Raw genomic sequence first — 23960 nt, 5'->3', positions numbered from 1 at the left:
AACCTTGATATGTCATCCTTTTATTGAGAATACCATACACCCATGATAACATGATAGGATGGGGGAGTTAATCATTTCAAATCAAACATAACACTTTCAAGCAAAGCAAAACAATAAGGCTTGTTTCCCTTTTTTAGAAAAAAAGGGAAACAAGCCTTCGCCACAAGGTGAAGAACCTTCATTCAAGATTTGTTTGCATATCTGCTTTTGGTATGCATTTTAAAAGTTTTACAGAACTAGAAAACTATGAACTGTTATATTTTTCTAAATGTTACAGTATATTTTTTATTAGATTTTCCTTTTTTTCCCTTCATTTTTTGCATAATTCTTCAGAGGTGTAAGGTGTATGGAGTCGGTGTAGAGTGTCTCTCCCCATCTCTGCACTCTCTGAAAGACAATTACTTTTTATTAACACAACAAACCTGGAATTATGTAAGAATAGACTGACTGATAATGATACGTACCACTTCGTACAGCACACAGTCTTTAGGATGTGGCCGCAGCAGCAGTAGTAGCCATGCTGCCCACTTTCTGAGTCGCATCCTTCTTTGCCTGGTGTGCTTGAAGCACAGCAACGGCTTCATCCACCTGTACAAACATAACATTAAACATGAATGAAACAGCGTACTATGGATAACAGACATTTTAGTGCCACTTTATGGCAAGGATAGAGGTAATCAAGTACCTTTGAGCGCAGAGAGTCATGAGACTCCAGCATATGCAGCAGTTCAGAGTTGTCGATCTCCAGCAGCATGCCAGTGATCTTTCCTGCCAGGTTGGCATGCATGGACTGAATCAGTGGGAAAAGACGCTCACCTATTTGGAAAAATAAATAAATAAATCAACCTAATTATTAAAAAAAAAACATAAGTTTCTTTATCATGATGGGATATTCTTACCTAGCATCTGTTTCTGCTCCTGTGGGGGTGCAGCAGCCAGCATGGAGGCCGTGAGAGGCTCCTGGCCCTGAACGTGCACAGCCGGCTGAGCCTGGACAGAGAGAAAGCATGGGAAGGAAAATGATATAAAGGTTTTGGGGTTCGATATGATAGGAACATGACATGATGTGGTTTTTTTAGCTCATACCTGCTGTAAGGCAATAGGTTGCACCACCTGGGGGTTGGGGTTACGGACACCAGTGGCATATTTGTAAGGAGGCATGGCGCGGGGGCCGGGGACCCCCATCGAGGGACGAGGAGCCATGGCCTGGCCAGAAGCTAGCAGAGAGGAGGGAAAATGGAGCATAATTCAGAGTCTTGACAACCTCTACTGAACATGCATATACCTCAATAAAAGCGAGAGTGAATATCAATGATGGTGGTCATTTTGGTTGATAATGTTATGAGTGAACACACCTCTTGGACCCTGTGAGCCACCGCCAGGACTCATGTGTCTCAAGTTAGCACGGGGTCCTGGCTGACGCAGCGAGTTGGGTACCCCCTGGAAACCACCTAGGAGTGACAGAAGCAGAGACAAAAACAATGAGATGAATAACAAAAGGGTTGTGCATTAAATCGTATAGATTTCAAATAGGTCCATTGCAGTATAGCTATATTACAGCTCGGTACCGCTAGTCAATTGTCAACGGGGGGGCGGTATTCCCAATGGCCAGTCCGCCCCTGATGCCCTGTCATAAATTGCCACATGCTCACCTTGACCTCTGCCTCCTTGCTGCTGCCACCTGGGGTTGGGTCGCATTTGGGCCAGCTGATTTGGTGCATAGTATGTAGTCCTATTCTGGGCCTGCTGGGTACAAGTGAGGGAAATGTATCATTTTATGTCATTCAAGTCATACCACACCTAAACCACTGATGTGACTATCTTTGTAACCTGTGACGTTTTACTGAAATAAAACAAGAGTCAACATTGTACTTTGTGACTTCTGGGGAAAACAATACAAACACTTCACTTAGAGTTGGTGGTAATTGGACAATTCATAATAACATTTAAAGTTGGTATGGCATACTTATTAGCACACAGTTGCATATGTACACATCAAGCACACATTGCGTGACATTTGACTTTGGTTTGTATCTACTGGGCAAAGATAAATCCAATATGCACTCCTCTTATTAGCTCTGTCTTTGGTGTCCATCTACTGCTGCAGGAAATATCTGGCTTCAAGCTGGTAAATACTTTAAGATGTTACATTTTGTAGTCAGCAGTTTAATGATGAGCTGGTTATCTACATAAGGTTTTAAACATTTGTCAAACATAATGAGCCTACACCAAAAAACTCAGTAGAGTCAGATGATAAGTATCTATAGCTTTGTTAGGAGCTAGCCCCTTTCACATTCAACACTGTATATTTTTAAGATAGCCATGTTAACACACACTATCTTTACAGACGTTGATTCTCCTACCTGTGGCACAGCTGGCATGAAGTATCCACTGGTAGGCTGGAACTGATTAATGATGGCATTAGCCGGCATGGCTCTCATGCCAGCAATACGCTGCATGTACTGGTTGGTGAGGTGGGCTTTGCGCTCTTCTTTGCGCTGAGCCAGAGCGACGTAGAGGGGTTTGGATCCAACGATGCGTCCGTTCATCTCAGTCACAGCCTTGGTGGCCTCTTCAGGGGAGGAGAAGCAGACAAAGCCAAAGCCCTTGGAGCGACCCTCCTCCAGCATCACCTAATGTAGAGGCAGATAGTGACTGAGTACCTTCAAACACATAATATTGTAAGCACTGACGACGCATCATCTTTTCTCTTATGGTGATGAAATTGCAACATCAATTTGATTGTTCTCACTTTGGCACTTGTGATAGCACCGAATGGAGTGAACTCTTTACGCAGTTTCTCATCGTCTATGGTGTCATCCAGGTTCTTGATGTAAAGATTAACGCCCTGAAACCAAAGACGGACAGTCAGGATTCATACGTAGCAGCTTCTTCGACATTAGACTAAATATAGGATTTATTTGATTAATTAAGGGATTAGTCTACACACCTGGTAACGACTGATCCTCTCTTGTTTCAGCAGCTCAAACCTCCTCTTGAGCTCCGCCTGCCGCTCCATCTTCTTCTGAGCCCGGCCCACAAACACTGTCTTGCCATTATATTCAGTGCCGTTCATGTCCTCTACAGCCTTTGTACAAAATCATTGTTATTAGCAGGAATTACCACAAATGACCAATCACGTAGTGCACACTATGAGGGCAAACTAAAGTACCTTGTTAGCATCTTCATGTTGTTCAAAACTAACAAATCCAAAGCCTCTGCATTTACCAGTGGGATCTGTCATCACCTTCACGCTGAGAATTGTACCTGCAGAGATTAATGGTCAGATAAGTGGATCCAGGATCGCAGACCACATTCAGGTTTGGAGGATAACTCTAGTTCCGCTTTACCATATTTTTCGAAAAGCTCTTTCAGCCGTTCATCATTCATTTCATCCCCGAAGTTCTTAATGTAGACATTGGTAAACTCCTTGGCCTTGGCACCAAGTTCAGCCTCCCGTTCTTTGCGAGATTTGAAACGACCCACAAACCTAAAGAGAGGAAGGGGAGCAGCGAAACACACTCTTGTAAAACAGTCCTGAAAGTGGTGAGAAAACAAACCAGGATCCATCTGTTTTGACTTCCTTTTCCCGATCTAAAAACACTCTTGATCCCGGGAGAGGATGACCTGACCACACAAGCAAGGTAAGTAAAAGAGAGTACTTTCTTTTACAAAACAGGAACAACACCCACAAAACAAATTCATCATGTGACACATCATTCCTGGGGTAAAACATCAAACTGCTGTTAATATCACCAGATGCAGGCATATAGGTTGGCATGCTAGACATCACAGAGACAACCATCTTAATTCTTGGTCCAAAACTTGATGAGGAGGTGGATGGAGAGGGATGGAGGAACAGAGTCTCACAGTACAAAGAAAAGCTGAGGAAGACCAAGTGATCTTATATACCTTGCTATGATGACCTCTCCCCTTCTGCCATCCAGTATTGTATTCCTGCATTCGATCCATCACTAAAACACACAAGCGTGGTCATACACACACACACACACACACATACAAACACTCCAGGACGGGTGACCAGCGGGTGGACCAATGAGGCAACAGAAAATGCTTCTGGTAAGAAGGATAAGAGCTAAGGTAAGAGCTTTTAGTTTGTTATCTAATCAGTTCAGAGGTTATCTTCTTACTGACGGTTGTGAGAGATGAGCTTTATTAGTCAGATTATTCACACACAAACTCAAACTCAAAAAAGACACGAAAAGTCAGTTCACTCAACACATGTGCAGAACAAACAAGTCAGGTTTACACAAAATAAACACCCTTATAACACCGGTAGGCTACATGCAAGCTATTGCTATATCACCATAAACTCTATGATAACTGCAACCTCTACAACTGGACTTTTAACAGCATCATTATTCTTTTACTTTCAAGATTTTCTTTACATTTTAAGCTGAATTGTTTTAAAAGTCTCTTTATAAAAGACTGACAACAATAAACAACCCTTTGTCCCAAGTTCCTAAATGATCAGACACTCACACCTTGCGGTCATTCAGAAGCATGCCGTTCATCTTCTCGATGGCACGATCAGCAGCATCCTGGGTCTCAAAGTGGACAAAAGCGTAGCCCTTGGAACCATTTTCATCACACACCACCTGGAGCAGAGAAAGACATTGTATCAGATCAAGATCGAGGCATTATTTTATTTATTTATTTTACCTTTATTTAACCAGGATAGGTCTGTGTGTATGGTATGTTTGCATCCATTCGGTTTAACTTGAAAGCAACAGTTAAATCGTTTTAGAAGAGCGCTTCTTTGCTTTCTTGCTGAGGGTAAGATAAGAATATCGATACCACTGTAAAATGTTTCCTCTAATATGAAGCTGAAGTCAGCTAGCCTAGCATAGCATAAAGACCAGAAACAGCTAGCCTGGATCCGTCTGTACAAAAACGTGTCTATTTGTTGTTTTACAGGGGTTATTTGCCAGTAAGGTGTCACTCCAACCATATTGAAATAACTGTACATTAGTAAGCATCAGGCTGTTGGGTGATTTGTGTTACCTTCTGGACAGAGCCAGGCTAGCTGTTTCCAATACAAGGTAAGTTAGCCAGCTGCTAGCTGTAGCTTCATATTCAACTGTGGGAATATGGCAGTGGTGCTGAGGTTTTGAGATGGAACTAGAACGAACTACATTTGTGTGAAATCTCAAGGCAAGAACAGTTTTGATAGTCGAATTTAGGACAATTGTACCTTGCAGGAGAGGATGTTGCCAAAGGCAGAGAAGGTGTCGTACAGGGCTTTGTTGTCAATGGACTTGTCAAGGTTCTTGATGAACACGTTGCCCACTCCAGACTTCCTGAGTGAGGGGTCTCTTTGGGACCACATGATTCTGATTGGCTTCCCTTTCACCACGTCAAAGTTCATGGTGTCCAAGGCTCTCTCAGCTGGAGGGAGGAGGGGCAGAGAGATGGAGGGAAAGGTCAGGGGTGGTTGTTTACATGGAGCAACCAGTCAAAACATATATGTTACTAGTTACTAGTATGTCTGTAACCAACATGCTTCCATCTATCATGCACACAAGGAATTTCTATTTCGTCAAAACACAATTGTTAAGATGCTGCCATACACACACACAGCAGAGCCTTAAGAGACATTTTACATAAAATGATCATTTGTATATCAATTACTCGCCCGTGTTTTTTAAGAAAACTGTGTTTGTTTTGCATGCCTTCACGATAACCCAAAGAATGTATCAAGAAGTATTGATGATTGAAGTAAATAGTATCGCATCAAATAACAACAATACTACATCAAATAATCCCATGCAAATTGTTAAATATAACCCAAGTCTTATTTATATACTACCATTCTTACTAGATGAGCCTAGAACTTAATATTTAATATAATTGGATATAGTTTTGCTGCCGTTCAACACAGCTCCCATTTATTTCAATATAGCAAAACGTTTCTTAGTTTTTTTACCCTGAAAGCATTCATGAAACACAAGATTTTCTTTGGGTATTAAAAGGTAACACGAGGTAGAAAGTTGGTATACAAATGATTATTTAGGGTGTTAATTATCATTTAATAACGTCCCACGAGAAATAAGATGAACCCAAAGTGTACAGTGTAGTGTATTAGTATTAGTCTTAGCTTCCAGACCATTAACAAGGTATATGTAACATGGCTAAGGACTGCAGCAGACCATGTGGCGAGGAGCAGCTGGGACATGTGTCAGGGGCAGCTGCAGTGGGCGAGATGGGAGCACATGTCCCCCTTCTCCAACTCAACACATGCTGCTGGGCCACGTCCCACCTAAAACAGTTGCACTATCAGTGCAGCAGGCCCAATTATAATACAAATGTGCTTATTGTGGGTATAAGATGTACTATGTGTTATCTGCTCACTCCATTCTGTCTCTTTTAAACCTGATTCAAAGAAGACATAATGGAAGGAGGCATAGGTTCAGGTTCAATTTATAAAATGTTTCTCTCAATCTATTGCACCAACTCTCATAAAGGCACTCATGTCCATGTGTGCACAAACGCCAAAACATCCCTTTGTTCTGTCCACAGTAACACACACACACACACACACACACACACACACACACACACACACACACACCACACACACACACACACACACACACACCACACACACACACACACACACACACACACACACACACACACACACCACACACACACACACACACACACACACACACACACACACACACACACACACACACACACACAGGCCAGGCTTTCCAGCTAAAAGTGTCTGATAAACAAAACGGCGCTGCCTTGTGTCTGCTGGCATCAGCAGTTTGGATCATAATTGTACTTCATAGCCTGTGTGCTCAGAGAAGGTGTGTGACCGCTGTCAAACATGTGGTCTTCTGGAACGTTCAGATTGGGAATTGTAGTTTTAAAAAGGTCAGCTTGATCTATGTAATAATTACTATTTTAAATGATTAATTAAATAATTAAGAACGGTAGTTAAACAGAGTGGTCAAATGTTGTCGACGTCGTTGGTTAACAATTTCTGTCAAGGTAAAAACTTAAAAGAATTTCTGCCAGGCAAATTAAGTGCTGCTCAGAAAGAAGTTCTATATTTAGAGAGGGGTCCTGGGAGGTATGTGCTGGCATAGAGTGTGAGTAGAGCATTCTCTACCATTGATGGGGAAGAGCCACTCAACAAGAATGCTCAAATGAGCAACACTACGCCTCAGAGTGGGATTCATAAAGAAATCAACAGAGAGTGCATGACTACTGCGTTACTCTGAATGAAACAGATATACAGAAGTTAGATTTATTTACAGACAGCAAGCTATTGCTCCACAGGCACATGCTAACTACCCAACAGTTACCATCCCCCCCATGTCTACACTTCCAATAACAAATATGTTGTCTTCTCACTTGTGGCTCTTACCAAGTGAGTGACACTACCTCCCTTGAAGTTGTGACATATCGTTACTACAGCTTTTGGTGACAGACTCGAGCACAGATAAATTGTGACAGGTGTTTATCGTTGATAAAGGAGGCAAAAAAGCCCACACAATGTAAACAGTGTCAGCAGGCCACCACAGCACCTGCTACTATTGCTCAATGCTTTGACTCAAGGCACAATGTCCTAATAGATTAACAACCCTCAAGTGGTTACGATATTACAGATAAACCTATTATGATTCAGATAATACCAAATATGGGATTACATGCCAACAGGATAGAGTATTGTACTATTACTGCATGTGCCAGACAATACAAAGGAGACATGTCAAGCTGGCATTGCAGGAGTCATTGTTCAGCTGTCCCTTCTCTTGCACATAGCAACAGAGGGCAATGTGAATTGGTTACACCCAGTAGCCCTAAATAGGAGCAGAAATGGGTAATTTGGGCAGATTAAGTGAGACTGCAAACGGTTTTGATATTCCCAATTGATTGGGCATTAAAGAGATGCTTCTATTCACTTTCAAGTACAGTTCAAACTGCATGGGTGTGAGTGCTGGCAGGAGTATTCTCAACAACTGGGGCATGCTTATATGGGTCAAAATGAGTGCACTATCCAGTCTATGGCACAGGGTTATTTAGAAGCAAATCATGTGTTTTCATTGTCAGTGTGTACTTGGTTTTGCAAACAGGTTAACTCTTGACATTGAGATCATATGGTGACATTGTCAATATTTAAAAGATGCATGAGGTGTGTATTTTAAAGCCGCATGCAGGTAACATATGCTCAAACTGCAGTGATCACTTCGCGTGTTTCTTACCATCAGCGGGTTGAGAGAAGTTCACATAGGCGTAACCGAGGGATCGCCGGGTGATCATGTCACGGCAGACCCGAATGGAGAGCACCGGTCCGGCGGGGCTGAATTTCTCATACAGCATAGCCTCCGTGATGTCGGGATGCAGGTCGCCAACGTAAAGAGAAGCCATCGGATAACTCCCCGTTGCTGTGTTGTCCATAACTTGGAATTCACAATATAAATGAATTCAGGGTTCCCCTCAGAAACGCCAGAAAAAAGCCGGTTGGTGTGAGCTCTATTCCGGCTCCGATGTGCCCTTCAGCTCAAAAAGACAGCTGGCTCTGTTGTCCAGCTTGTTGAAAAAAACTGAAAAATCACATCTATTCTCAAGTGTTTCTTCCTTTAAAAGACACGAACTTCGTTTAAAGCCCAAGGCCTGTTGTTTCTCGTATTTTTATAAATTATTATTTTTGCTGTTTTTTTTAAACATTTGTATTTCTTTAAGTATCCTTGTTTTTATTAAGATTTTGTGGATTTTATTTTTTTTATTTTTTTTTAAAGTTTTTCAAGATCGGTGAGTTAGACACTCACGCTTGTTTTGTGGCCGTGTAAAGAGACTGCGTGAGGAAAAGCATGGGCACTTTATAGAGAGTGGGTGTGAGGAGGAACTAGTGGCCAGGGTCAAACATGGGATGGGAGAATAACAAAACCGAGCATGCGGTGTAAAAGAGAGCTCACACTGTACCCTGCTAACTACAGAGCGCAGCTCCCCACAGCGACATCTGGGTGGATGTTACCACCATGGACAACGTTTCAAGTTGGATTGAAACATATTGCAGAAAAATAAATACATCTAAAAAAAAAGAAAGAAGAGAAATGCCTCCTATACCAAAGTCATTTTTCATAATACAAATTGACTGGAGGTGGGAGAAGTACTAATGTAATGTCAGAATAATTTATACACGGCATCTATTGCACGTCTGTCCGTCCTGGGAGAGGGATCCCTCCTCTGTTGCTCTCCCTGAGGTTTCTCCCATTTTTCCCTTTAAAACTGTGGGGTTTTCCTTGTACGATGTGAGGGTCTAAGGACAGAGGGTGTCGTATTGTCATACTGATATTTTGTACAAACTGTGAAGTCCACTGAGACAAATGTAACATTTGTGATATTGGGCTATATAAATAAACATTGATTGATAATGTACTTGAGTAAAAGTAATACTCAAGTAAAAGTCCTGCATTCAAAAATGACTCAAGTGAAAGTACAAAAAGTGTAAGCATCAAAATAAACCAAAAGTAGATGTAGTAATTATGCAGATATCTATTTCAGAATAATATACATCATGCGTTTTGATTATAATTATTGATCATTAAAGTGCCATCAAAGCTGGTAAAGGTGCAGCTGTTTTAATTACTTTGTATACTGCAGGGTGGGTTGTAAATTTACTCCTGGTGGAACTAAAGTATTATTCAAGTGATGATTACATTTCACATCATTAATCCAAATCTGTAAAGTAACTAAAGTTAATGAATAAATGTAGTGGAGTAAAAATACACGATTTACCTCTGAAATGTAGTGTAAAAGTATAAAGTAGCATAAACATGGAAATATTAAAGTAAAGTACAAGTATCTCAAAATTGTGCAAGAGCAGTTTAAAACTGTGGTCACAATCGAATGTGCATGTAAATTCTACGGTACATTCATCTTTACAATGCGCCATTAATTGAGCCCTCAAATTGTCACATTCGTCCATTACCGGTCCCTCTTTGAAATTAACCCTCAACAGTCAGAAAGTCTGACTTATTATGATCAGCCTTATCGACAATCATTAAGGCATATATATATATCTCAGAATAAATTATTCAATTAGTTTATTCAAGTGTTTCCCCCTACGTTAGTGTGCAGGCTACTGTGTACTATGTATATGAGCTTATGATTCAGCCGTATAGAGTCCAGATGTCCTTGGTTTTAATCAAATGTATGACGAAACAACTTGATCATTGCTCAATAGATTTATTCAGTTAAAGTGCCATTTTAGATTATTCTTGAAATACAGTTATTCTGCCTTGTCCATACTCCTGGGGGTAAGAGATGGAGAAATACAGTTAGTCATATTCACGTGCAATACAAACGTTACAAGATTAGTTACCTTATCAAATCCAGGAAAGTCGAGCGCAGTCCTCTCTGCTTGGTCTCCGGTTTCCTTTTATTCCCATCCATCCAAAATCTACTGGTCACACCTTTTCCCTCTTGCTCCCTCATCACTTCTTCTTCATAACTCAATGTTTGGGATCCATCCATGCCTTTGGAAAACTGAACTTTTGAGCGAATTATTGAATCAGTCGCTTCATCTCTGGGCATCACAGCTTCTTCTGCCAGCTCATCTCTCATTTGGTGAAAGTCATGCTGGTTAAGGATATTCAAAGTCATTTCCGCTATCAGTGGAATGTCAACCTCTTGTGGAGCCTCAAACATTCCAGGTCTTCCAAAAAGCTTTTTTATTTGAGCTTCATCTGCAAAAGCTGCTTTTTCCATCTGTGTAGGAATTGGCCATCCATCAACTGGTGTAAGAAGATTCAAATCGAAAATATGAAAGTCTTTTAGTTCATTTGCACCGTGATCTCTGATCTTGTTGGTGGGTGCATTCAGAGGAGGCTCCTGATATGAGGTTAAAGGTCGCTGCTCAGGAATGTATCTTGATGTGGTGTCTCTTGCCTGTAACTTAACGGTCAACTTGTCTTCAGAAACCTTAATCTCTCCATATTGAGGATCTTGGACCTGTCCAGGTAGCCAAAGTGTCAGCCTGGCAACTGGGTCCTGACTGACAACCACCACACCCTGAGGGGGTCTTGATAAGGAAGTACCAGAAACAATTGCTGCACCATCAGACTGCATGGAGCGTGGATGCGGAGCACTGGTGGTCTCTTGCATTTCAGGAAGAGTAGGCTGAGGACTCCTCTCTACACGTTTGTCCACAACAACCAAAGGGCCAGTGCTGACGATAGCCTTAGCATCTGAAACGACACGCTGGAGTTACAGACCAGAAAAAAAAACTGAGTTCATCATCATTGCACCTTTTGCAGAAAACTGACCTTCAGACAGGTGCTTGACTGACAGGCCTCTACACTTCGCGATGCAGCACTCGCAGACCTCTGTATTTCCTCTCAGGTCCTCCCATCTAAAAACAAAACAATCTTATCAAGTAATGAAAGTTCACAAAGTATAGTTTAATGTGTGTACAAGTACCTTGATTGCATGATGTTATAGTTGCAGGATTTAGAACCAGTGTTGACACCATGGTCTGATTTGAGGACACTGCAGTGGATGTACAACTTCAGAAAAAGAAAAAGGCGGTTGTTTAATTGAACAGCAGAAGAAGAAAAAAAAAATGACTTTTAACTAAACTTACCTCAGAAATAAGATTAGATGTGTTCAGAACAAGATTCACTACATCTGCTCTGCCAGAGGCTACGAATTGTATCACAGCATGAGAAGAACACAACGGGGCTGTGCATCTGCAGAGTATCACAGGTGATTAGAACATCATGGACATACATTATATTAACCCCTGACTGGCTGCTTACCCTTTATTCATTATGACTGCATGCCTGGGTTTAGTCTGAGGCTCAGGGAACGCAGAGACAAAACAGGAGTGGATGAAAAGCTGCTTCTGTTCAGAACTGATTTTGGCAGAAACCTGGAGGTTGACAACCTGCCCTCGCTTGTAGATGTTAGTTTCTGCATTACCAGTCCAAGTTGCTGCAGACACGATTACATACCTGTTATTGCAAAAGAAGAAAACAAATCCAGCCTAACAGCATATGTTTTACTTATGACTCACGATTCATAGCTTTGATGTTAAAGGTTTTGCCAGTCTCAGGAAATGGCGTGGAGTCAAAGAAGTTTGGATATGACCTGTAATGACATGCATTCTCTTTTAGTATGATAATTTGAGACAGATTTACAACTATTATGGCAAATCAAAGGATGCACCTTTTAGGCATGCATGAGATGTCCACAGTGGAGGGAGATTGCCACACTGTTTTGAGAGGTTTTTTGAGATTCAAGTGTAGAGAGTTGCTAAACATCACCAAGCCATTCTGCATCTGTAAGAGAAATCAGACAATCCTTACAAAAGCTGTGGAAATCAATAACCATTTAAACATGTTGTCCACTTACCACAGGTGTGGTTCCACACTCATCCAAACTATAGGTGAAGACAAATTGGTTTGGTAGCTCGCTGTTGCTATAGCAGCCCCCACCCAGCTGTAGCTCCTCTCCGGTCAGTACGACACCATTGAATCTCTTATCAACCAGCAGAGTTAGCTTCGATTCATCGCAGAACACCTCGACTCTGGGAACCATCATGGTGTGAGGTAATTCAGCCAGCTTGTGAAAGTCAGGCTGCAGAGTCCGCCACGAGCTGAAGATGGTGTCATACGGGGTGAAATCAAAATAGCTTTCAAATGGAAAAGGTCTGATGTTGTCAAATAATTGTTCAACATCCTGGAAAAATGTGGCATCCTGCGTTCTTATTACCGGTTGAGCAGCAATTACGTGCGCAAGAAAAACACAGACAAATATCTCTATACTCCCCATTGCAAGCCTCAAAGTGGGATAACTTCCCTCCCACCACAGGTGTGTCTTTAATAAGGTGCAGGCATGAGGGACAGGTGTTAGCAATCAAGCTAACGAGGCCATGCTGCATTCAACACTGCTGCCAGTCTATATGCTATTAGTGTGTTTCATTGTGAGACAGGAGGCATTCAGCAGATGTGGTAAATCCACTTTTTTAAAAAACACATAAGTAGTAGGCCTATAAGATTGTATATTTTGTTGATTTTATTCCTGACTTTATCTTTATCAATCCCTGACACCTGAATTCAACTGTATTTTACCTGTTCCTCAATAATATCATTCTTATCCACTTTTCAGAACTTGACATTTTACCAGGGCTATAGATGCCCAATTATGCCATACATGTTGAACATATTTAATGAAATTGTGCTATTTTAATCCTTATGGAAACAATTGTGCACAATATATATATTCTTTTTTTAATATGTTGGGGAGAGAAAGACTAAATAATCGTGATGACTAACTGAGGAAATGTTGCACAGCGGTGCAAGTAGTACACAGATTATTATATTTATATATATATAAAGATTTAACAAAAGTAAAAGTAGCAAAACAACAATTTGACTGAATACTTGCTTACAAGGATAAATCCTGCATTTGAAATATGTATGCTCATCAAATTAATTTAAAGGGCCAACATTACTCATTACACAGAATGGTCTGTAATACTATCACTTTAGTGTTGTAGCTTGTATGATTGTGGGTAGGCCTACTAGCATGGGTTGTCAGGTCAATGTAGTAGAGTAGAAATCTACAGTGTTAATACCACATCTGATTCAGCATGAGACCTAGGTTACTAATACCCTTGTTGTAATAAGTTCCCATAAAATCCTGCAGTGAACAAACAAGGGAGTAAACCACTGTTCAGTTAACTTTCTGTATAATCATGAAGATCCAATACATTATGTGATGTTTTTCTTTTCTTCTGATAATATAATAATTGCAAACATTTAGAAATATCATTTTTGTTGCATGTATGGATAATCAATTTGACTACAATAGGGTCCCAGTTGCATGTGTTTTGGTTTTGAACAGATAAACAACGTTTCCCTTTTTTCTTGTAGAGTGAGCTAGCACGGGGGCGGAGCTTCAGCTCAGGTAGGCGGAAGGTTACGCCAGTGTCCTGCAGGTAAGCGGAAGTTGAGGAAGACAACGACCCCAAGCTGTCAGAAATGACTTTTATACAACTTCTACACTAATATGATCTAAGGGGACATAAACGCCACCATGCCGAACTCAGGTAAGTTAACTTTTAATGCGTGTTTGACTAAAGTGGCTGAATATTTGTGTGTGTTGCGCGCTAAAGTTTTTAGGCGTGGTCTGCGCAGTCCGTGACTGAGCTCAAAGGAGATGAGACGTAACAAACGTAGGCCCTAGTTAACATTTGTAATGGTGTTTGGATGTCGAAGCTTAAGTGATATAGCCTACGTTCATTTTATGACAAAAAAAGTTATTTATTTAGTTAATTTGGAGTTTCACCAATAAAAGTTAAAGTAGTCTTAACATTATGACTGAACATAAAGAAAGTAACGCGATCAAATATAATTTACTATGTGTTTGTGTAATATGGGTCATGTGTAACTATAAAAATAGAATATCATATTGCATTTTAGAGCTTATCTTTTATCATATTGGAATATAAGATCAAGTGGTTATCAGAGTGATAAGGGTTATCACTTAAAGACGAAAGTCTTTCTCTGGTCTGCATCCCCTTAACAATTGTGTGTATTGAGCTGTACTGTATTGTACCCATTCTGCAATCTGTTAATAACATTTTCAATCAATCACTACATGTCAAAATACTATGAATCATTTAATATTTATTTTTTGTTAGGGTCTGTACATTACAGTGTCAACATTATACTATCAATATTATGACCAACACACACTTGAGTTTTTCCTGCAGCTCCTAAAGGCTGGAAGGGGTCAGGCAGAATGTGGTTCTGCCTGACCCCTCAGGACAGGTAAATAGTGGCTAATGTTTGAACACTCCACCCAAAGCTTTGTCCTGTTTGGTTCAGGAGGGGCTTACATTGTCCTTTACAGGTGGGGGAGGATTCAACTTTCCTCAGAGGAAGGAACAAAATTAGGGATGCTCCGATCAGGGAAACAAAGTACTTTGCAAATATAATTCCTGTTTATTATTATTATTATCAACATCAACACAGTTACTTTTTTTATACAGTGAGGTAAATGGTAAATGTGCATGTATGTCGTTCAGTATGCGTTTACAGGTGAATACGTCGGCATTTCCTGGATGCAAAGTCATCTACAAGGTCATCGTATGACAGCTGCTGTGCCAACTGTGCGTTGATGCTTATGATAGCCAGGCCACTTAAGCGTTCTTGTGCCATTGACGACCGGAGGTACGTCTTCATAAGCTTCAGTTTGGAAAAGCTTCTCTCAGCAGACGCAACTGTAACAGGAAGAGTTACTGCAATGCGGAGGGCAATCCAGAGATTTGGGTACAGTTCCTGTAACTCACTTTTGTGGAGAAATTACAACATCTCCAGAGCAGGTTTTAATATAATTAATGCAAATAAACTACTTCTAGTACTACTAATAATAATAATCATAATCAATTAAATAATATAAATACTATATTATTTTATTATAATATAGTTGTAGTATAGTCAAGACAAAACATGCTTATGACATGCTCAAAAACTGATATTTCTTAAATCTGTATTCAAATGTAGTTCCCTCTGTCAGCAACGTATCAACAACTACACACACATTTCTATCAGTATTTCTCTGTGTTGTGGTTGACATGATGATGACTGTTAGGAGTTAAGGGGAGAGGCTTAGCATCACCATGAAATGTGCAAATTGACATAAAAATTAATAAAAGGGGAAAAAAATGCTCCATGTTTTTTAGGCTGTAAACTTGAACTATTATGTAAGCCAACTAGACAGACAGTTTATCACTCTTCCTCCTGTACATCAGCAGATAAAAGGCAAAACATACTTGAATGAATGGCAAATAAAGAATGCTGGAAATAACTGCATCTCCATTAGCCTGCTATGCAGAGACTGCCTTCTTCATGTCGTGAATTGCAGCTGAACTGCGCGGAGAACTGCGCACAAGCCGAGCTCATAAGCCGAGGCCCCCTGCGCAATGTGAGGCCCCGTGCAGCCTGCATGATCGGCCTGTAGGGAGGGACGGCCCTGGTTGTACTGTCAAAACATTTAAAGACATCACCTTAGACTTTGAGAAGCAGGGAAGGGCCTTTTTCACTATTTTCTCTTTGGCATGATAATCGATAATGGAAATAATGATGGGTTGCAGCCGAAGTCAAATCTTATTTCTACTTCCTGTAGGAGTATGCTGTGCCAACCTGAAGGACAACAAAGCCCTGATGAAGATGGGGTTGGGGCTGGTGCTGGTGGGCCACGTCAACTTTCTTCTTGGAGCGCTGGTGCACGGCGCTGTGCTCAGACACATCAACGTGCACTCTCAGGCCCGGACCATGGTCTACGCCATCTCTAATGTCATCGCCATTGTGGCAGGCCTGGTTGTAAGTGGTGCAAAAACTCACTGTGTATATGAAACACTTTAAATCCAATTGATAATTACCAGTGAACAGTGGTTTTAAAATAATTTTTCCTCAACAGACTAGAAAAACATTTACTAAAATGCTGCTTGAAACCTCATATTTGATCTGTATATATTTTATGAATTCTCTTTGCTTTTTTTCTCTTGTGACCCCATAGGGAATTATTGTTGGAATAACTGCCATTGTCCTGTCCAAAAACAAGAGAAACAGGATCCTGGTAAATGCTCTTCCCCTCTCTCTGCCACTGCTTCTCCCTCGCTCCATTCAGCACTCATGAGTCATTTCCTGGCTCTTGCAAGATCATATCTTATTATTTAAATAGCTAACTTTCAGGTCCATGCGAATATAGAGTATATTTAAATATTTCCTGTCTTTCCCGTATTTGCTGTGGATTGTATTCCAGGGTCCTAGAGCCTCCCTCTTACATTTAATTGACATTGAAAAGCCTGTTATCTCCTGTGTATAATTGTCTTTCTACGAGGTGCGCTTTCACTTTCTTGTACCTTCTCTTTGCAGCAGTGGGTCTTGTTGGTGTTAAGCTTCCTGGCCGGCCTTCTGGCGGTCGCCTCCACTATAGCCTTATTAGTTTCTATGGTAAAAGCCATTAGCAACAGAGGATGGGGTCTGCTCACACACTGCACGTTTTCTGAACCTGGTCTTGGCTCCTCCAGCATCACATACGAATGCCCCTTCGACCCCACACGTGTCTATGTAAGTTGAATGTTAATATTCATCCATCAGTAGTTTTTATATTTTCTTGAAATGCCTGAAAATCGTCTTTTTTTGTCAACCAGGGGACAACGATCATTCTGTGGGTTCCTCTCATCTTAATGTCCGTGGTGGAAACAGTGTTTTCCTTCCGCTGCTTCGCTGCCTGCACTTCATTCCTCTACCTGTGTCCGTGCAGGAGGAGGCCGATCCAGGCCAGGAGGGTGAGCTGCTGTCTGATCAGTGTTGGACCTACATATGAAGATAATAACATATTATGTTATCGTTCAGCCAATACCTCAATATAACAATGATGGTTTCAATATCACCCTACAATGATATTGTAGGGTTAATCAATGATGGTTTCACTAAATATTAACACAATGACATTTTAGATAAATGATCCTCAGTAAGGTGAATATAATGACAAAGTGAGTAAAGGCAATTCATTGAAGAGCTACACAACAGTCTGGTGTGTTCAAAGAATCACTTGTGTAATGTAATACAGCCTTTAAAACCATACCATATCACAACATCCAGATGATGTCATGTTAAGTCATTTTAGGCAGACCTTTGATTTTTTTATATAATTTTTTTTTAACCTTAATGTCGATGTGGCTGTGATGTTTACCTCTTTCCAAAGTGCAAACAAATCTATTTCTACAAATACTTTTAAAAGAATGATAGAGGTTAAACATGAATATATTTTAAAACTAGAAGGGCCAGAACTCTATGGCTGTTGCCATTAGTAAAACATGTGTCTCTACCGTAGACTGTATATAAAGAAGTCTATGTACTCAGTGATTCAAATCAACTTTCATTCTTCACTGGCCCATGTTAAACCATTCTATTAAGGTTCATGAAAATATGGAGTCATTTTTCTGTAATACTCCTGACTAAACAACCTGAAAACATAACTCCCTGTGTGGAGGTAACAACAAACTAATAATTCAACTATAATACCTCAAATAAAAGCCCTACTAACACAGCAGCAATGGAAAAGCATTAAATGAAGTGAATGTTATAAAAGTGACCTGGCCTGGCTCTATCCACAAATAGCACTGTGACATTGAGTTTAATACAGACAAATGGAAGATAGTGGCCCTGCTGACAAGGCAAACCTGACAGAGCGGGGTGGTAACTGTCCTCTTCTCATGTGGGCTCAGTGCTCATCACATGGTTGGATCAGTGGCTGGAAATAAACTCCAAAAGCACAGATCACAAAAGTGACTCAGTTTATTACCATCATTGGACACACCTGTGTTGTCACAAATGCATATTAGAAAAAAAAGGTCTTTATAAAATTGCAATGACATTATTCAAAATAAATTAACTTTACAGTCTCAAGAGACACTATGTTGTAGTTTGGACTTACATGTCAACCGGCCCTGCCATTACGACATGCAGGCAGATTTGTGCTTAGCGATTTAAAATGTTTAAACAAGTTGAGTATATATGTGGTTTAAAATGGATTAATTGCTATTCAAGAGTGTTGGCTAATGACACACTTTGAAATTGCCACTAAGCGCTCGTACCCAAGATCAGTCTGTATTTTAGAGTTACCTTTGCTAATGATATTTTACCTGATCTTAAACTAAATGTTTGTTATGTTGTAGGTGCGTATACAGAGACCTGTGGACTATCCACCGCTTCCTAAAGCACCCGACCCAGAGAGCGAGGCTGAGGCGGACCCTGAGGAGCCGGCAGAGCAGGACGAGCTGTTGGAAGAAGTCGCGGTGGAGCAGAGCGCGTGGCTCTGAAGCTCCTAAGCCTAATGACATGGGTTGCTGACTGCCTGGCTTACCTGGATAAAATGAAACACTTTGTGAAGTTACTGTGTCTGTTACAGATGAAATGTCTGAAAAAGCAAAGGCATTATATTTCCCTGTGATTAAATACTGCTGTTGGATGGTTTTAAGTTATCAGATTTGGGTGTTGCGATGTCTCCCGTTTGTTGACATTAAAATGTTTTTTTATAAATGTAGTTGTGTATTATTCTGCTAGCTTAACATTTGTATTAACAACAAAAGGTACATAATGTTTAAGGGTAGTTTTTTTTTATTGGTGTTAAAAGTGTGTTTGCACACATGGTCTGTCAGATTTCAGAATACAAATATATACAACAAATGAATTCTGGCATTTGTCTTTCTTCCCATTTAAGTACTTTACGCTGGATATTCAAGTCCAAATTCATGTGGAATTTAAGCCCTGACATCACGTGACAGGACTCTAAACATTATCAATAGTGTGGCGGGAGTCCCAGGGATTTGAAGATGTCAATGTGTAAAGGACACATCCTAAAATGAGTGTAACTGACCTTCACTGTGCCATATGAAAAGGTTATCAGGTATTCACAACCCTTTTAACCAATCTCAGTGACTTCAGCAGGCAAGGCCAGTGACACAAATGTATTACAGAAAAGGATCTATTGAATAAACATGCTTCAACTACATTTTCAAAGACACATGACAATTGGGACTGAAAGACAAAACAGTAGCCAAAATATCTATGATTTAAATAAATCGTTCAGATATATAAAAGCATACATGTACTAGCCATTTTTAGACAGTTGCATTACAAGGGAAAAGTAAGTGTCATAGAATAAAAAGATTAAGAATAAAAAATAAATGATAATACAAAAACAATAATCAAAAACACGCAGTTTGACCTCGGTCCATAAACAGGTAAGGTTGAAAAGGTGTCCTAGAAAATAGTAAGATCCCTATCCCATTTTGAGGAAGAAGGGTCTCAATACAAAGGTATATTTCTTCACTGATTTCCACAGCAGCAGCCTGGAAAGATGATTTATCCAAACAAAGCTTGTTCTTATCAACCGAATTGGCACCATTAGCTGCTGAGGACTTCAAGGCGTCTTGGACTCTTCCTTCGGCCTAAAGGACCAAGAGAGAGGAAATGATTAGCACCAGACAATGACCACTTCCTGTAAAATACGGTCAAGTGTTTTCTTACTTTGATGTGTCCATTTTCTCCTCCTCTGGTGCCTTCTCTTCTTCTTTTACTTCTGTAAAAGAAAACAAACAAATGTTTAGCGATCACAACAAAACTGCCTATGAATTATATAGAATTATCTGACCAATGAGATAAAAAGAATATACATATATTTTTGTATGTATACCTTTCGTTTCCTCCTCAGTCTTCTTCTCCTTTTCTTCTCCCTCCTTCTCTCCTTCAGTCTTGGCTCGCTTGGCTTTCTTGAAGCTGGCTGCGTTTCTGCGGCCTCCTTCGCCTTCATCCTCAGAATCAGAGAACTCCTCCTCACACGCTATCCTCTTGTCGTGAGCACGGACTGAAGTTAACAGAGCAGAGGGTTCAATTAAAACATGGAACACTAGTTTGAAATGGATAGCTGCATAATCTCCAGATACCCGATGTGAATATGTAAGAAAGTTATGTCTACGGAAGAGGTTCTTACTCGAGATGCGTTTGTTGGGGTCATCCTCCTCCTCGTCTCCACTGTCCTCCTGCACAGCGTCCTCAGGGATGGCCTGCATCTGGACCCCCGGGGCGTGGGGCAGCATGCGCAAGTTCTCAAACAAGCGCTGCCTGTCGAACAGAATGCAAGTTGAACATACTGAACACTAAAGGACCGGAGATAAAAACCTGTACCCAACATATGGCCAAATTCTTACATTTACAGGGTTGAAACCGCTATTTACAAGTACAATTTCAACACCAAAAATGTCTAGATTTTGTTACTAACGTGTTATTTGAAATGCGATTGCGAAAATACACATAAATCCAATTTGATGCACTTACTTGATCTTCTCCAGGTAGTCATTGGTGTTCTGGTTGGTCATGTTGGAGGGGCTGATGTGCAGCTTGAAGTCTGGTCCAAAGTACTCAAAGTAGTCATTGTATGGGAGCTCTGAGAAATGTACATTTTTTGTTCATTAGATAATAATGAAGAAGTTAATTGATTGTTTGTATAAGGATACTCAAGTCTATATCTCTCTTTTCACTTGCTGGGAAACTATTGCAACTGCAGTTTAATCAATGGATCTGACAACAGACTTATTAATAGATTCAATTATTTCTGAAACATTCTAAAATGTTTTGTTTACCACCACACCACAGAATTTGACTCTAAAGAGCATTAAAAGGCTCACCGTTGGGGATGGAGGTATCCAGGGCCACAGCCGTCTCATAAGTCCAGCATCGTGCCACGTTACGGATGGTGTAGCCTCCTCCTCCCAGCATGAGCAGTGGCAGGTTGAAGCTCTTCATGTACTCTACACACTTTGCATGGCCTGAGAACACAGAATGAAAAAAAAAAGAGATTATTTGGCTTGTCAGATAGACTGTAGTCAAGGCATTGCAGGCAGTTGTGCATCTAAATAAAGGGATGTTTTGTGAATTTACCTTTAATGGTGAGGTTAAAGCAACCGAGCCTGTCTCCTGACAGAGAATCAGCTCCACACTGCAGAACCACTGCGCTGGGTTGGTACATCTCCATCACCTTGGCCATGATCTGAACAAACAACAACATCCACTCTTAAAATCCTTCTTTCCATCAGAGAGATCACAACTACCCAAACATCAAAGTCAAGTCTTTGTTTACTTACAGGTTTGAATATGGCTTCATAAGACTCATCGTCAATCCCATCCCTCAGCGGGTAATTCACAGCGTAATATTTACCCTTACCAGCACCGATGTCCTGCAGAGAACAAGAAAGAGGTCAGCTAACCTTATAACTATGTGACTCCAATCTGTAAAACATATTTCAAAGCTTACCCTCAGGTCGCCTGTGCCAGGGAAGTACTCTCCATACTTGTGGAAGGACACCGTCATGACACGGTCTGTGGTGTAGAAAGCCTCCTCCACACCGTCTCCATGATGGATGTCAATGTCGATGTACAGAACTCTCTGGTGGTATCTGAAAAGAGCAAACACATCCGTTAGGTGATGAAACTTTGGATTTAGCCTAAGAAAAAACATCTTGCAGTCTATTCTCAATTTGCACATTTAGAAGGCTTTCTTACTAGACCTTAAACAGTACATGTTTTCCCAAAAATATCACAATTATGCAAAGCAAACCAGTACTTGAATGACTATGATAGGTCCTTTGTACTCACTTCAGTAACTCAAGAATTGCCAGAACAATGTCGTTGACGTAGCAAAACCCGGAGGCCTCAGACTTCTTGGCGTGATGCAGGCCTCCAGCCCAGTTGATGGCGATGTCCGTCTGCTGTTTGTTCAACTTCACCGCACCAGCTGGAGAACAGAGAAGAGTTAACAACCTGCCAATACTGAATTTGACAGATTAATGGGGGAACTATGGCATGAAAATAGTTTAACATAGCATATTGTTCCAGCTGAATTTACAAACAAAAAACGTACCAACAGAGCCCCCTCCTGAGAGCTGGCAGAACTCGAACAACCCATCAAACACTGGACAGTCCTCTCCCACATTAACTGCAAAGCAGCAGCAGAGAAATAAACACATTATTGCTATTTCTCATTTCAGAATGTATGCAGTTAGTTTGATGAGCACAAAGACAATGTCTTTACTGATGCAAAGGACATCTGTGATTAAGCTCACATCTCTGCATTTGTTTGCTGTATTCTGACATGTTGTCCGGTCGAATTGAACGCAGGAACTTGATGTAATCATCACTGTGATACTTGGTCATCTCTTCTCCACTGGCTTTGTGTGGACGCTGAAACACAGAGGACAACTTAGTTCCTGAGACACGGGAGTTGGTGTGGCTGATTAATTTAAAATGTTACTTTTAACATACATATATCTCCATCTTTCTGTAGAGTCCATAGTTGAGCAACAAGTTATGAGTCATGCGGATTCGGTGGGGCTTCATGGGGTGCCCCTGTCCATAGTAGTAGTTTCCAACATCACCTGAAATATAAAAAAATAAACACAACATGTTGGATTTTTTGGTTCTATTTCAAATGTAAACGTTCAACAAATGTAAACACAAAGTAAAAAGTTAAATAACAGTAGGTCCTACAACTTCCTGGTCTGGGCACTGAAAAGATCGTCGAGGATTTCAACAAAAATGTATTTGGGATCCTGCAAGAGATCTCTATAAACTACATCCTGGGGTAAAATCGGGTCTATGAAAGTAAACTAAGTACCCAGCTACATTTCCAAGGTTGCGCCATATTACACGGATCAATACATCGAGACCAAAACAGTATCTAATGCTAACTACCGGGTATTCGGGGGTAGCACGATGAGCCGTTGTAAGGCTAGCTTGGTGCTGGCGTTAATTGAGGCGACAATGAAGTACTCATTTACCCATTGTTAGCTGTGTAGCTAGTAACGGCTACTAATTTGGTTTTAAATGCTGCTATTTGGTGGATAAATGCATGCAAGTGTGTTTTACTGGAAACTAACGCATCAATTGGAACCGCGGATATACTATTAGGGCATAAATACTGTCTGTGGACTTAGCAGCTCTGCGTTACACTGAGATGATGAGACCCGCCTGCGACTCAAGCTAGCTAGCTTAGCTAACGTGCCAGGTTAGCACAAGAGGCTGAATAAATAAACTACAACCTTTGTTGGCACGAAGTGCAGGATTTCACACATACGCACGAACGGTTTGTAATGTACAAGGAAAACAGTACTCACCGTCATAGTAGTAGCAAACTTTTTTCTTTGTTCCTTGAGAACTAAGCGCCATTTTACTGCCTTTTGCTGGCTTTCCCCGCACAACGCAAGAGACGAGAGGCGGATAGTTTGTATCAAGGCGAATCAATGGGAGGTAATGATAGCTGCCTTCAACAGGGGGCGATAGAGTTATAGCCCGTCCCACTCTGTGACGTATTTGTAGTTTTTAACCCCTTTGCAGATTTGTCATTGA

At 40.7% G+C, this 23960-nt stretch overlaps 4 protein-coding genes across 5 annotated transcripts; 1 reads left to right on the top strand and 3 right to left on the bottom strand.

The window, feature by feature from the left end:
* pabpc4 (poly(A) binding protein, cytoplasmic 4 (inducible form)) lies at window positions 1-8839 on the bottom strand. 2 transcript variants are annotated; one of them, XM_034222408.1, is made up of 15 exons: window positions 8241-8839; window positions 5216-5409; window positions 4504-4619; window positions 3351-3490; window positions 3173-3267; window positions 2951-3088; window positions 2753-2848; window positions 2364-2633; window positions 1653-1746; window positions 1356-1451; window positions 1087-1217; window positions 900-990; window positions 686-816; window positions 465-588; window positions 1-387 (listed from the first exon to the last, which is right to left on the bottom strand). In XM_034222408.1, exons 1-14 carry the CDS (start codon window positions 8434-8436, stop codon window positions 487-489), a joined length of 1890 nt encoding a protein of 629 aa, XP_034078299.1. In that variant the 5' UTR covers window positions 8437-8839; the 3' UTR covers window positions 1-387; window positions 465-486. The 2 variants fall into 2 exon arrangements, with proteins under 2 accessions (XP_034078299.1, XP_034078300.1); XM_034222409.1 differs by having other exon boundaries at window positions 1653-1743.
* A 1374-nt stretch (window positions 8840-10213) lies between these two features.
* zpcx (zona pellucida protein C) lies at window positions 10214-12742 on the bottom strand. The gene is made up of 9 exons (XM_034222406.1): window positions 12394-12742; window positions 12208-12320; window positions 12056-12129; window positions 11799-11973; window positions 11624-11729; window positions 11461-11546; window positions 11307-11392; window positions 10364-11228; window positions 10214-10292 (listed from the first exon to the last, which is right to left on the bottom strand). Exons 1-9 carry the CDS (start codon window positions 12580-12582, stop codon window positions 10271-10273), a joined length of 1716 nt encoding a protein of 571 aa, XP_034078297.1. The 5' UTR covers window positions 12583-12742; the 3' UTR covers window positions 10214-10270.
* A 1186-nt stretch (window positions 12743-13928) lies between these two features.
* Window positions 13929-19097, top strand: tmem54a (transmembrane protein 54a). The gene is made up of 6 exons (XM_034222240.1): window positions 13929-14092; window positions 16174-16370; window positions 16567-16626; window positions 16926-17120; window positions 17204-17341; window positions 18734-19097. The coding sequence occupies exons 1-6, from the start codon at window positions 14080-14082 to the stop codon at window positions 18875-18877; spliced, it is 747 nt and encodes a 248-aa protein (XP_034078131.1). The 5' UTR covers window positions 13929-14079; the 3' UTR covers window positions 18878-19097.
* Window positions 19098-19157: 60 nt separating this feature from the next.
* Window positions 19158-23890, bottom strand: LOC117549992 (probable histone deacetylase 1-B). Its single transcript, XM_034222239.1, has 14 exons — window positions 23729-23890; window positions 22878-22990; window positions 22679-22796; window positions 22477-22551; window positions 22212-22350; window positions 21871-22012; window positions 21701-21793; window positions 21498-21606; window positions 21245-21385; window positions 20895-21003; window positions 20551-20681; window positions 20254-20424; window positions 20088-20139; window positions 19158-20008 (listed from the first exon to the last, which is right to left on the bottom strand). The coding sequence occupies exons 1-14, from the start codon at window positions 23778-23780 to the stop codon at window positions 19981-19983; spliced, it is 1473 nt and encodes a 490-aa protein (XP_034078130.1). The 5' UTR covers window positions 23781-23890; the 3' UTR covers window positions 19158-19980.
* Between the last annotated feature and the right edge of the window lie 70 nt (window positions 23891-23960).

This window comes from Gymnodraco acuticeps, unplaced genomic scaffold (assembly GCF_902827175.1).
Source record: "Gymnodraco acuticeps unplaced genomic scaffold, fGymAcu1.1, whole genome shotgun sequence".
Classification (NCBI taxonomy): Eukaryota; Metazoa; Chordata; class Actinopteri; order Perciformes; family Bathydraconidae; genus Gymnodraco; species Gymnodraco acuticeps.
Note: the sequence above shows the minus strand (reverse complement) of the source record. Positions and strands in the feature narration are given on the sequence as shown.